We start from the raw sequence: 13,621 nt of genomic DNA on the forward strand, positions 1-13,621 counted from the left end.
TTAAATCTCACAATCACACATACCATTTATTCATCAACAATTTAACACTGTTCACAAACATACAGACGTAAAAAAAATACTTGATCAACATATTCATTTGACAATTTTGAAAAAAGTAAGTTAAAATAAGTGATATATCTTGAATTTAATTTTGAATGAAATTATTATAATTTAATATGTGGTTTATTTACAGCTATTACCAGTCCCCACTTGACATTACATCCATTATCCTTACATAAATTTGTTTCCCTTTTCACATTTTTATTGACACCTTTTTTTATAAAAAATTAATAATTAACTTGTTGTTTAACATTTTTTTCTAATTATTTAAAAAATTATTTCGATGTTTTATAAAAATTTTGTAATTTAAAAAGAATTAAATTGATATTAAGCTTAAAGTAATAAACGAAACTTATTGACAACTAAAATAGTGTTATTTTTTATTTCAATTTGAGGGACACCTTGGAAGTTATTATTTAGCAAGTGGGGATAAAACTCAGCCACTTTTATTATTTTCACCACAGTGCAAGAAGACGTAATACCCTGTACACGTCTTTTTGCATATGTTGTAACAGTTAAAAAGGAAACTTTATAGACACATAGTTCCATTTGAGAATATGCATAGAACCAGTTTCTGAGTCGTCCGTCTTTCTATATTTAATTGTAAACAAAGTATAGGCCGCATTTGACATCAGAATTGGGTGCAATATGGCACATTACATTTATTTGGCCAAAGGACGAACGCTATTGAAATTGGGAAAAATAGGTTCAGATTTAGATAAAATCCTTATATATATTTTTGTCAGATTTGTACTAAATTGTTCACCAAGGACCCAAAATCAACATTTTGTACAACCTACTGAATTTAGTATATCCTAAGGTATGGAAATCAGATTTAGATATAGCTCCCATATATAATTTCGTCCGATTTTAAGTAAATGGTGCACCAAGTACCCAATATTTTGCAAAACGTACTGATATACTTATAGCCTAACGTGTGCCAAACGTGTTTTGTTGAAATCGGTTGCGATTTAGAAATAGCTCCCACATATATTTTTCCTCCAATTTTATGCAAATGAACAATTGACACGAAATCAAGTCAAAGTTAGCCTTATACAATTTTATACTATTGTAAGCAAACGATTATAAATTTACCAGAATGAAATAAAATTTAGCATATGTTGCAGAATGGTATATATGGAAAAAAACGAAATCCATTATTTTTATATGTACTATAGGACTTTATTTAACATGCTTCGGAATGTCCGATTTGGGCAAAATATGCAAGATTTGTTGCCATTTTAAAGGTAACTTCACAAGGTAATGCCCCTCACATAGAAGTCCTGCACTCTATTTGCGAAAAAAAACTCTAGTAGTCGATTTTCACAATCCTCCCTAGATACCATTTTTGTATCAATTAAGAAATTTTGCAATGCAAGAAAAATATGATAATCGTTTGGTGCCAAGTCCGGACTGTATAGCGGATGCATTAAAACTTCCCAACCAAGCTCCCGTAGTTTCTGGCGAGTCACTGTAGATGTGTGTGGCCCAGCGTTATCCTGGTGGAACGCGACACCTCTTCTGTTGGCCAATTCTGTTCAATTTATATCTTCTAACGTTCAAGTTTTTGACAGTAGAAATCAGAATTTAACGTTTAGCCATAAAAAGTAATCCCCTTCTAGTCTTACCAAATGCATAGCAGAACTTTTCTGGCCGTTAGTCCTGGTTTGAGGTGTTTCACCGCTCTTTGACCACGATCGTTTTGGTAAAGGGTTATGTTATGTGATCCATTTCTCATCTCTAGTCACCATCCGTTTAAGAAATGGGTCTATTTTGGCCAATGCTTCGCAGATGGATCGAAACCAGCCTACTTTTCTGTTAATTGGTGTGGCACCCAAACATCGTACTTCTTTTTGAATCCAGCTTTGTGTAAATGTTTTAAAGCAGTTTTATGGTCGATTTTTAGGTCCTGGGCGATGTTTCGACTGCTAACATGCCGGTCAACTTCGATCATTTATCCGATTGTCTTGGCAGATACAACATAGGTCTTAATGACTAGACTCATGAGTTTGAAACTCCTTGTACATTAGAACTTTTTACCGGGTTAACCTACTTTACGAGGATTTATTTGACATATATGCAAAGGAAATGACAATTGAAACCCACTGGGTTAACAAAATCCGGTTAAATGTAAACGTACTGTCACTGCTTTTCCAATCCAGCCCCATTGTGTAAAAGCTGTATGACTGATACAACAACCATCTTAAAACCTTTACCTTTTTAATTTACTGCGAGCGCTTAAACCGTATTGAAGCTAATATTTGAACAAAACTATGCGCTGATCCAAAAAAAAGAGAAAACAGTAAGGTATATTCAACAGATGACGTGACATTTTTAAAGGACCAGTAAAATGATATTGGATCCATAAACATGTCATTCCCCAACCGATACTAAATTTTTCATTAGGTCAGATATAGAAGCTATATCTAAATCTGAACCGATTTTCAGGAAACTTAACACACATCCTTCTAGACCTAATTCATTACGGTGTGCCAAATTTCGTGCAAATCGAAAGATATATAGGGTCTTTGATGGACCATTTACATTAAATCGGACGAAAATATATATGGGAGCTATATCTAAATCTGAACCGATTTTAAGGAAACTTTACTCACGTCATTCTAAATCTATTTCATTACGCTGTGCCAAATTTCGTGCAAATCAAGAGATATATAGGGACTTTGGTGCACCATTTACATTAAATCGGACGAAAATATATATAGGAGCTATATCTAAATCTGAACCGATTTTTCCCAATTTCAATATGGTTCGTCCTTGGGCCAAATGTCATCCAAATCGGTCCATAAATGCGGCCTGTACTTTGTTCGCAAAAATACATGGACGGACGGACATGCGTAAATCGACTCAGAAAGTGATTCTATGCATATTCTCAAAAGGAACCATGTGTCTATCTCGTTTCCTTTTGTCTGTTACAAACATATGCACAAAGACATAATACCCTGTACCACAGTGTAGTGAAGGGTATAAAAAACGAAGTATCCGATTTGGCCCATATTTATTTTTATCGAATGCAGTCTATCGGTCCACTCATTCTGGGAAATCTCCTATAAAGGTTTTAAATTTTAAAAGGTAGAAATATAAAACGATTCTGAAAATGGACAAAAGAGTCCGCTTCCTTTGTCACCTCTTCCACAATCTGTCAACATTTCGACTTTTTTCTCAATTTTTGATTCTTTTTCAATAGCCCATGACAGGACCCATAAGTTTATGTTACGCGGATAACAATGGAACATGTCTAGTTAGGGGCCCGGTCGCGTATCGTTGACCAAGGTAGTAATTGTGGCCCTGATTACAATGTTATAAATTATTTTCCGGGGATGTGGACATCTAATGTTTATTTGTATTTTCCCATTATTTTCCTGTGGCCGGTGCCGGAGATTTAGGACTTTCTCCTATTGGTTACTGGCATTTACTGCTACGCAACAGAATCTCCTGTGTCTAATACATTGTCTCTAATGAATATCGATAATATTTAAAATGATAATGGAGACACATATCTCAGGAAGTATGGATAAGGAAATGATAGTTTTGTAATCAGGACCTAAATGCTTTAAAATGATACCCATATTGCTTTAGTGAATTTTAAAAATCATGAGAATATACAAGGATCCCAGCGGATCTTAGGAAGTACGGATTATCGCAAAAAAGTATAGCGTCGTATTCAGGCCCCAAGGAGTGCATATGGTAAAAAATTCAAAAACGATCCGCGACCGCGTCTTTAGCTCGACTTAAGCCTAATTTTGTCAGGCCAGATATTTCGGGATGTCTTCAAGAAAGAATTGGAGATATTATCGGAAATTTAAAATTCTACCGAAAAGAAAAGGTTAAGTAATTGAAATTAACAATTAACTACAAGCACTGGTTAACATTTTCTAGTAAGTTCCTGTAGTAAATTTGTTTAAGTATCTGTATTAAACAAATACCAATATTGATCTCCATATTATTGAGTAGATTCAATTAGGCTTTCGCCCATCTTGAGAATTCGAAATATTTTAACCGATTATGTTTTGTATAAAAAACTAATCTGAACAATATCAAATGCTGCTAAATTTTCCATTTTAAATATGGACTATTTATGCTTAAAATCTATTTCCTTTTTTGTTGATCGCTTAACCCATGTCCATAAACTAAACCTCGTTTAGAAAGTTCCTAGTATCAGTAGCATCTATCAACCAATAAGGTGCCCAGTTTTGCCTTATTCCAAGCATAAATTATGTTCTCAATATTTCACTTATCATGGCCATGGGGCAGTGTACACTTGACATATCTCCATATTTGCTATTCCAAATATGTGTTTGTTTCACTTAATAATTACAACACCGTTTTGTTTATTATTATTTTTTAATAATAGTTTTTTTATTGTTGTAACTTTTTTTCTAAAAAAAATACGTCACAAATTTCCTCCATACAGATCCACACAGCAGAATGAAAACATACAAAAATTTATGTTTTCATCATTACGTTGACAGTTGTTGTTGTTGCAGTAATTATTTTAAAAACTAGAAGCATGCTTCCCGGCATTGCAGATAACTTAGAAGCGCAACTTCTGGAAGAACCACTTGTTCTTGCCCTCCTTGTAGGAAGTTTCGAACTTGACACGGGTTTGGAAACGGTGAGCCTTACGCTTGGCGGGATCCTTCAAGTCCTTGGGCGACAACTTGTCGAAGGTGATTTCGCTGGCGGAATAACGGGTGGGCATCAAGTGATTGTAGTTCAATACCTTCAAGAAAGGCTTGATCTTGGACTTCTTCTTCAACTTGGTCTTGCCCATGCTCTTGGTAACCTTGCGGGGGTATCTGTCGATACCAGCAACCAAGGCATGACCGAAAGGTTTGTCGGCACCACCATCGTCAACAGTCTTGACAATGATGGCCTTGCGGCCGGCGTAACGTCCACTAAGGACAATTACGATTTTGTTAGCTTTCATAATCTTCCTCATCTTGATGGCTGTTGTGTGTTGGTGGTGGTCCATGCAATGTTATTGTTGTTGTTGGGAAGAGGAAAATCACAGCATCGTACACAAATGTTTATGATTGAACATGAAAGAGAATAGAGAAGGCCAAACATTAGTTATGTTCTGTAAACACAATTATTCAAACATTATTTTCAATTAATTTACAAATTAATCAAGTGATTTATGGTCGATTCCATTGTTCCACAAAGAATACACTTCTTATTGTCCCTTTATTTGTCATCTTAATAACAATTGGCAGCAAAACATCTTCCATGTCTCTTTGACAACAAAAAATTAACACCAATTTCAAAGTTCATTTTTCTTTGGCAATTCCGCCATTTTGCGGGAAAATATTTATTGTTTTCATTAGTTTGGAATATTTAGTTTTCACTCGGGCATTCATTTTTTATGGATTTTCACGAAAATCACTTGATTTATTTGATAAATTATTGAAAAATTTACGAAAAGCACTTACAGGTCTTATGGCTGACCGGATATAGAGAAAGAGAAAAGGGATGACATTTCGCACGTTAGATTGACATTTCTGTCAAAAGCTGTGTTCATTTTGTATTCGTGTGATATGTGCAAAAGGTATGTGCTATGAATTTGTGTTGTGTAGTTGACAAGTGGCAACACTTTACGAACGTAATGAAAAGCGTTCCAAATACGTCAGTGAAGAGTAGATTTTTTCTAATTATTGAAATTTTTATGTAAATAATAACACAAATACTATGCAGAATGGGGATTAAATTGATGAAATGGTTAAATTAACGGATCTTCTCAAGTATTCGTAGTTTATGGGACATATAACGGCCGACTTATTTAATTTTGACCAGATTATGCCTTACGAATGCTAAATGTAGGGGGTTTCCAAGACGAGGTGTCATTAGAAATAAACCGGCATTTCCGTATCTGACACTTAAGCGGTGTACACACTATCATTTTTGACTGTCAGCTTTTTTATCGATTACAGACTGTCCAACAACCATAAATATTTTTGTGGTTGCCTGATGAATGACAAACATGTGAGGCCACACTATCAAACAAGCAAAATTTGGGCAAGAGTGCCATTCAAAAATGCTAGTGTGTACACCGCATTAGTCTGTTCTAGAATCTCCAAGAATGTAAATATTTTACTACGATAACAATTTGTCCATTATTATATCGAAAAAATAGTAAGATGTAGTAGATTTTAGAAGTACGGGAACATGTCATTAATGTTTTGAAAATATACCAATTCATGACAAAATAATAATAGATAGTTTCATTTCCAAAATTTAAATACAGCTATGCGCTCTTTGTACTTTACTATGTCAAATACAACCATGCATTTAATTAATATAAATATTCTTGCTGTTAATACAGATATTTTCACCTATAACTTCATATATTCCTATTTACTGTTATATATAGAGAAACTCTATTAAATAGAGAATTTTAAATCTCCTATAAAAATTCTTCTACTTCTTTTATAAAAATGAATTCAGATACTACAAATGAAGATATTCTTAGGAAAAATAATAGAAAAAATTCAGGACATCAAGAAGACATACAACTCTTCTCTTTAGCGATTCTTTAAGTAACGAGGTGGATTATGTTCAGCCCCATTTTACAATAATACACGGTAAGATATCTTTTAACAGTCTCATCTATCTTGAGCTTTGATAAATCGTAATAAATAATAAAAACAAAATGTGAAACATTAATGGAATGCCAGATTTTCTTTCTAATGGTGTTTTTACACGATATGTATTTTACATATGTGCTGTCACTTATTTCATCCATATGTAATTCCTTATGGGTGTCAAAATTAGCAGCGTACACAAAACTTTTATTTTTTGTGCTCAAATCGGCGTATGTATTTTAAATATGACATAACCTATAAACAAAAAAAAAAAACTTTTATTTTTTTCTTAAATCAACATCATTTTTTATTAAACACCTACAAACGAAATAATAATTTGTAATTGCTGCCTTTTCATTATTTTCTTTGACTTGAAACATTTTCTTCCAACAAAGTGTTTCATTCAAACAGCTGATTTCCTTATGTTTCACATACGAAAATAGAGCGTGTCCTATTCGGAAAAAAATACATATGTAATTGCATATCGTTTTGACACATTGAAATTTCCGTATGTTTCACGAGTTCGATTTCCATATGTAAATAAAGTGACAGTACATATGTAAAATACATATCGTGTAAAAACACCATAAATCAAATTGGAAATATAATTTTAACACCGATTTATACCACAAATATTAAATTTCGTTCCAAAATGCATATTTTATTTTGACATAAATCCATATCAATCAGCTGATTCAACATGTATGTAGGCATGTCATAATTATACAATGTAATGTCATGCAGACATATGGTTCCAATCTAAATTGGGACATACATTTTTAATTTTTTGAAAATATTTCAATTGAAATACATAAATGGTCTGTTCCAGTACTGCAAGAATCTACTACTTTTTACTACGATAACAACTTTTCCTTTATGATATCGAAGAAAGTAATAAAAACTAGTAGATTCTCGCAGTACGGGAACAGACCACACATTTTATGGAATTTATTTCTAATTTTATTTGAAATTGATGTATGAGTTACATATTAAAAAGGTTTGCCATTATCCATGTCTCAAATGACACTACCTTAAATTATTATGCCATGATATGATAAGGCAACCCTTTTTAGTTTGGAACTCATCTAACAATTTCAAATTGTTTGAAAAATAAATTCCATAAAATTTGATGAATGTCGAATGGTATATTTTTTAAAAAACTAAAAATGTATACCATGATGCAATAATAAGGTGATGCATCAAAATAAAAACCTTTGTTTTTGTCTCGATCATCTGTCAAATGTTTCCTTATAATATTTCACATGGTTGGCAACATTGCACATCGAATTCAAGTAGAAATTACGCGCTTTGACAGTTAATCAAGACATCAGCTGCTCTAAATGGACTACATATTCATTGAGCAATAAATGAAATATTACTTTAATTTGTGCCAAGTCCATATTTTTGCACAGCATAAGTCTTGGAACCTCTGGAGAAAAATAATGAATTATTTAATATTACTTATTTTTTACAATTAAATTGACTTGCCTAATATTTGGTAGGATATCCCTTGAGTTTTTAAACTTCATTCAATCGTTCGGGCATTGAGTATACAAGTTTTTTAGTGTAGTTCGACGATATTTTACCCCATTCTGTCAAAAGTATTTCTTTGAGTTGGGCCTTACTGGAAATTGTATGATTTCGGATTCGTTTATCTAGATGATCCCATAGGTGCTCAATCGGATTTAAATCGGGGCTTTGTGGAGGTGTTATCAGGATGTGTGGTGTTTTGTATACGATCCAATTCCTAACGTCAATAGCAGAGTGTTTTGGATCATTGTCCTGTTGGAAGTAATAATTATCACGAATGTTGAGTTTTTGGAAGTAATAATTATCACGAATGTTGAGTTTTTCAGCACTTTGATACAATTTTTTTTTTAAATATTCATGTAAACTGTTTTATTCATTATTTCCTCAATGAATACCAAATTGCCAACACCAGTTGCTGACATGCACCCCTATATCATTACTCCACCCCATTCTTTACTGTTTTTCGAGTATTCTTTGGATTGAACTCATCGACTTTTTTCCGCCACACCAAAGAGCCTCCATCCGACCCAAATATGTTAAATTTCAATTCGTCCGAGAAAATAACTTTTTCCCAGAATGGGCAGTGCGAGCAATGAATCCACACTTCTTGATGCATTTACGTACCGTGTCTGCTGAAACTGCAAATGATTCTTTTACGTCTGCAGCGATTTAAGGAGCGCTTGTAAATGGATCTTTTTATACCCTACACAACTATGATGTCAGGGTATTATAGCTTTGTGCAGACCCAAGAGTTTGTAACGCCGCGAAATATTGGTCCTAGACCCACCTTTAAGTATACCGACCGTCATATCTCGACTAGCTGAGTCGATCTACACATGTGTGTGTGTCCGTCCGTCTGTCCATTATAATTTGTACACACGATACAGGCCACAGTTTTGGACCAATTTTCACGAAATTTTGCATGTAGGATGGGTTCTGGCCAATGAAGACCCCTATTGTTTTTGGTAAAGATCGATTAATATTTAGGGGATGAAATGGACCAAATACTTAATTTTTATCGGTTTTTCTGGTCGCTACCGAGCCCGCAATTATGGCCCAAACATCTCCAATTTTTACAAGGAGAAGGGGATCGGACCAAAGAATAAGCATACTTGTTTTGATAAAGATCGGTCAATATTTAGCGGGTCAAATGGACCCTGACTTTTGTGTGAAAAAATACAAAATTTGTATTCTATGGCATATATATTTACTCCTGAAGGACATAGACCCGAGAAGTTGATAGTATATCCAAGAGGAGTGGTTGACCTTTAACTTGATACCAATTACATTGTCGTAGGTACTCGGATGCAGATGCTTACGTATTCATATATTACTTAGTAACCTGTTATCACACTGGTGGGCGGAAATATAGCCCTGATCGCTTTGAAATGTTCCATGAGGTTCCAGTTATGGTCAAGGACAACGCCTAAAATGTTAGGTGATGATCAGATAATGATTTTTCGGATGAAGTGGACCGAAAACTTAATTATTTGTACTTTTCGAGTCGAAAGCCGAACATCACAACACAACCCACGGTGAAGGGAATCTGGACAAGTAATTAGAGGATCTGTACTGATTATTAGTAACATTTTTTGACCTCTAGGCAGCCAAAAGTGTGCAAATATCGCGAAATATTGCCAATCTCAGAATATAGAACCACAGAAAGTTAGATTTTCATGGAAGTTGTGTAGGGTGTCATATGATCGGCCCCGTCCGACTATACTGCTCCGCTCACTGGTTTAATATTATATTCAATTTTTCGTTCTTCTTTTAAGCTTCCTGGGACGGCCTGATCGCGGTTTATTTTCAATTATATTTTCATGTTTGTATCGATTAACCACTTTTTGGACTGCTTATTTGGTTCTGTTTATCATTTTACCTATTTCGGAATAAGATTTTCCCATTTCATGGTTATTGATTTTTCGCTCTTCAACGGTAAGTTCTTTTCTAGGCATTTCCTTTTTTCTAGACATGCTTTTGGAAATGTGGAAAGTAGCGTTATTGTTTTAAAAGAAAATTTGACAAAACTTTAAATAGGTGCCACCTATTTTACTAAACGATTTTATCCCATAAATGATGTGTAATATCAGCTCTGATCAGGGTACCATGATTTATGCTGTGCAAAAAATTGGAGTTAACACGATCTCGATTTTTTTTCATGGTTTGTTGGAACAAATAAATGAAATATTACTTTTCATTGCTGTAGTAGTAGGAGTGAATACATAAAATAATAATAATTGTTTTAAAATTTGTAAATGATTTTTTGAGTAATTACGGAATATTTTTTTCTTTGTATGGGGTACCATGACTTTTGCTGCTCACTGTACAGACGTGTGAACACAAAAGTAAACAAGTATAGTAGACCACGGATATAAGAAAACGTTTCACCCATATAAGAAAACAATTTACTATATAAAATACATTCATATAAGAAAAACCTGCTTATAAGAACAAATTTCTCGATATTTTTTTAATGTTCTTATATCCGTGGTCTACTGTATGTAAAGAAGCAATTTTGGCATACGTACAAAATGTCGTATGTACAGAAAAACTGACAGCCCATATCAAGATCTATTAATAAGGTCACCAAGATAGCAATCGAAATCGGAAAACAGCTGTTTTTTCTCAAGTCTAATGTCAAAAATTTCGACTTTGTTTACGTTTTCATAATGGAAGTCAATTCACAATAATGCATTTTGACAGTAAACTTGAGAGGTATCGATAATCAGCTGGTCTCCCTTGGTGACCTTATTTATAGGCCATGGCCCATATGATATTAGGTTCGTTCGTTTACTTTCCCAGTAATATTTACTTAGTAAGAATTTGCAGAGAGTAAATACGAATTTTTCCTTTTCAAGAGAGAAAACTGCAAAAAGTAAACGAACAACATCCAGTAAAAAGATTGTTTCGACACAGCTGATTAAAACAACAAACAAATTGGCGCAAACTAAAAAACAGCATTTTTATTAGAAAAATGGATAACAAGCGGAAAATTGATGTTGTTTGTTCCCCACAAACATTTAAAAGGGTTGTGACCTGTTATTCCTGTATCTGCAATTGATATTGGGGTGGACATAACCGATGGTGTTCCAGACATGTTAGGGATGCACACTTTTTTGTTTGGATTTGGAACCTAAAAAATCGTTCGCCAATTACACTTGTATTACCTTTTTTTAAAATACTTGCATTTTCTTCATCCATTTTGGTATTTAATGATACAAAATCAAAATAAAATTCACAAAACAATCAATTTTCTTGAGAACAATTTTTTGTTTGTTTACAAAACATAACAAAACAGCTGATTAAATATCAGCTGATGGTACAAGAAAATTCTTACTGAGTAAATTTTCCTTGTAAGAATTTGCAAATACTCAGTAACACAACTGTCAAATCTGCTCTCTCAATTCACTCTCTTTTACTGGAATTTTGGGTAAACGAACAACATTTTGTAATAATTTGTACAAATTCGTACAAATTATTGAGTAAACGAACGAACCTATTGTGGCTCGTATGACAAAGCCTTAAGGTATATTAATTAGATCACCCAAGAAGATCAGATGTTTCTAAGGTTTGCTGTCAAAACCAATTATTGTGAATTGACTTTACATTATGAGATTGTACATTGTTGACATTAAACTTGAGAACAGCAATTCTTTGTCTTTGTTTCTTGAGCAACCTTTTTGAGATGTAGTTCTTGGTAAAAATATTTTTTATTAAGCTGGTGGTTATTTCCCATCTGTTAAAGATTCTCTACTATTTACCAGCTGGTCTATAAAAAATCTTCTTCGTCTAGACTACCATAGCGCCTTTAAAGCTTTGGTAATCTGTACCAAAAAACTACATTATTTCCGTTCATAATTTGACACAAAAATAACACAATATTAAACAAAATTGTTATAAAATATAGCCATAATTTTGAGGGCATGGTTGCCATTTTCCGGTCTTTTATTCACCAAAGTAGGTAGCACTAAAATATTCATGTACAAAATTATTTGAAAAAATGGCTTCCCAGCCAGAGGAAGGTAACGATTTAAAACTAAAAAAAGAGTGATGACAGTAACACAGGACAGGACGGAAGAGCAATTCATTCAAAAATATGCCAAAAAAAGAAATACTGTATGACCCACTAACGGACAGGCTTTTGTGTGTTTATCTCTTTTATGTTCCGCCAATAATCCAACAATCGAAGCAAACAAATAACACCGAAAATCGTCAACACCCGGGAACCACATATTGACCTTATTTTTATTATTTTCGGTTTGAGGGGGCTGGAAAAACGAAAGAATCGAAAGGAAATAAAAATAAAAAAGGAGTGAAGAAAAGAGGAACAAAAAATGACAAAAAAGAAACATAGCCGAAAACAAACTGAGTGAATGAATGGATATGAACGTAATAAACGAGCCTTGAATGTAAAGAATGTGTTTAAGAGCCTGTGAATGAACAGCAGCAGGTTGTCGGTTATTCGGTCAGTCAGTCAGAACGAAAGAAAGAAGTCAGGTCATGATTGCAAAATTTCATTCAGCCATCGTTTACTTTATTTTTTTGGCTTGGGTTTAATTTGTTCGGTTCTTTTTTTTTTGAGGTGGAAGTGAGTTGGGGTTTTCAAATTTTTTATGTATGTTTATTGCTTTCAACACGTTTTCATTAGCTTACAGTGTTTTTCCATTAATTACGGTTCATTTCAGGATGATGGTCAAAAGACAGTGATAAAATATTAAAAAGAAGTTCGGGGAACACAAGGAAAGGAAGGGAATGTTTCTGAGCAAACTGAAGGAGAACTTTCACCACGAGTTGAAGGAAAACTTTCAGGATAATATTTCAATAGCTTAGGATAACTTTATAGATAAGCGGAAAAAAGCTCCTGTAGATGAACTCTCTGTAGATCAGCTGAAGGGAGTGTTCAAAATACTTTGAACGGAATTTTGTATTATTTAAGATTTGGCCGTTAAATTGTTCGAAGATAAGAGTCTAAAATCCCACATGCAACACTGTTAAGATAGTTATGACGCACCTGATCGGAAAACTCTCCCCAGATCAAATTCTATTATTAGAAAAATTATGAGATTAGGCTGAGCAAAAGTAGTTTAAGTAGTACCTAAGGAAAAAATATTTGCAACTGAAGTGAAAGGTTGGTTGTTATCTCCTCATCTAGTGAGTCTCTATAGGCGACCTGAAGGGAGTCTCTATAGGCGACCTGAAGGGAGTCTCTATAGGCGACCTGAAGGGAGTCTCTATAGGCGTCCTGAAGGGAGTCTCTATAGACGACCTGAAGGGAGTCTCTATAGGCCTCCTGAAGGGAGTCTCTATAGGCGACCTGAAGAGAGTCTCAATAGGCGACCTGAAGGGAGTCTCTATAGGCGTCCTGAAGGGAGTCTCTATAGGCGACCTGAAGGGAGTCTTTAAAGATTAGGGGAAGAAACCCTTTATAGCAT

At 34.0% G+C, this 13,621-nt stretch overlaps 1 protein-coding gene across 1 annotated transcript; it reads right to left on the bottom strand.

Annotated features, from left to right (window-relative positions):
• Window positions 1-4,605: 4,605 nt before the first annotated feature.
• On the bottom strand, window positions 4,606-5,595 carry LOC133338440 (large ribosomal subunit protein eL27). The gene is made up of 2 exons (XM_061546613.1): window positions 5,511-5,595; window positions 4,606-5,028 (listed from the first exon to the last, which is right to left on the bottom strand). The coding sequence occupies exon 2, from the start codon at window positions 5,018-5,020 to the stop codon at window positions 4,613-4,615; it is 408 nt and encodes a 135-aa protein (XP_061402597.1). The 5' UTR covers window positions 5,021-5,028; window positions 5,511-5,595; the 3' UTR covers window positions 4,606-4,612.
• Between the last annotated feature and the right edge of the window lie 8,026 nt (window positions 5,596-13,621).

Source organism: Musca vetustissima, unplaced genomic scaffold (assembly GCF_032173495.1).
Source record: "Musca vetustissima isolate MV318-11 ecotype Yass unplaced genomic scaffold, APGP_CSIRO_Mvet_v1 utg7915, whole genome shotgun sequence".
NCBI classification, from domain to species: domain Eukaryota; kingdom Metazoa; phylum Arthropoda; class Insecta; order Diptera; family Muscidae; genus Musca; species Musca vetustissima.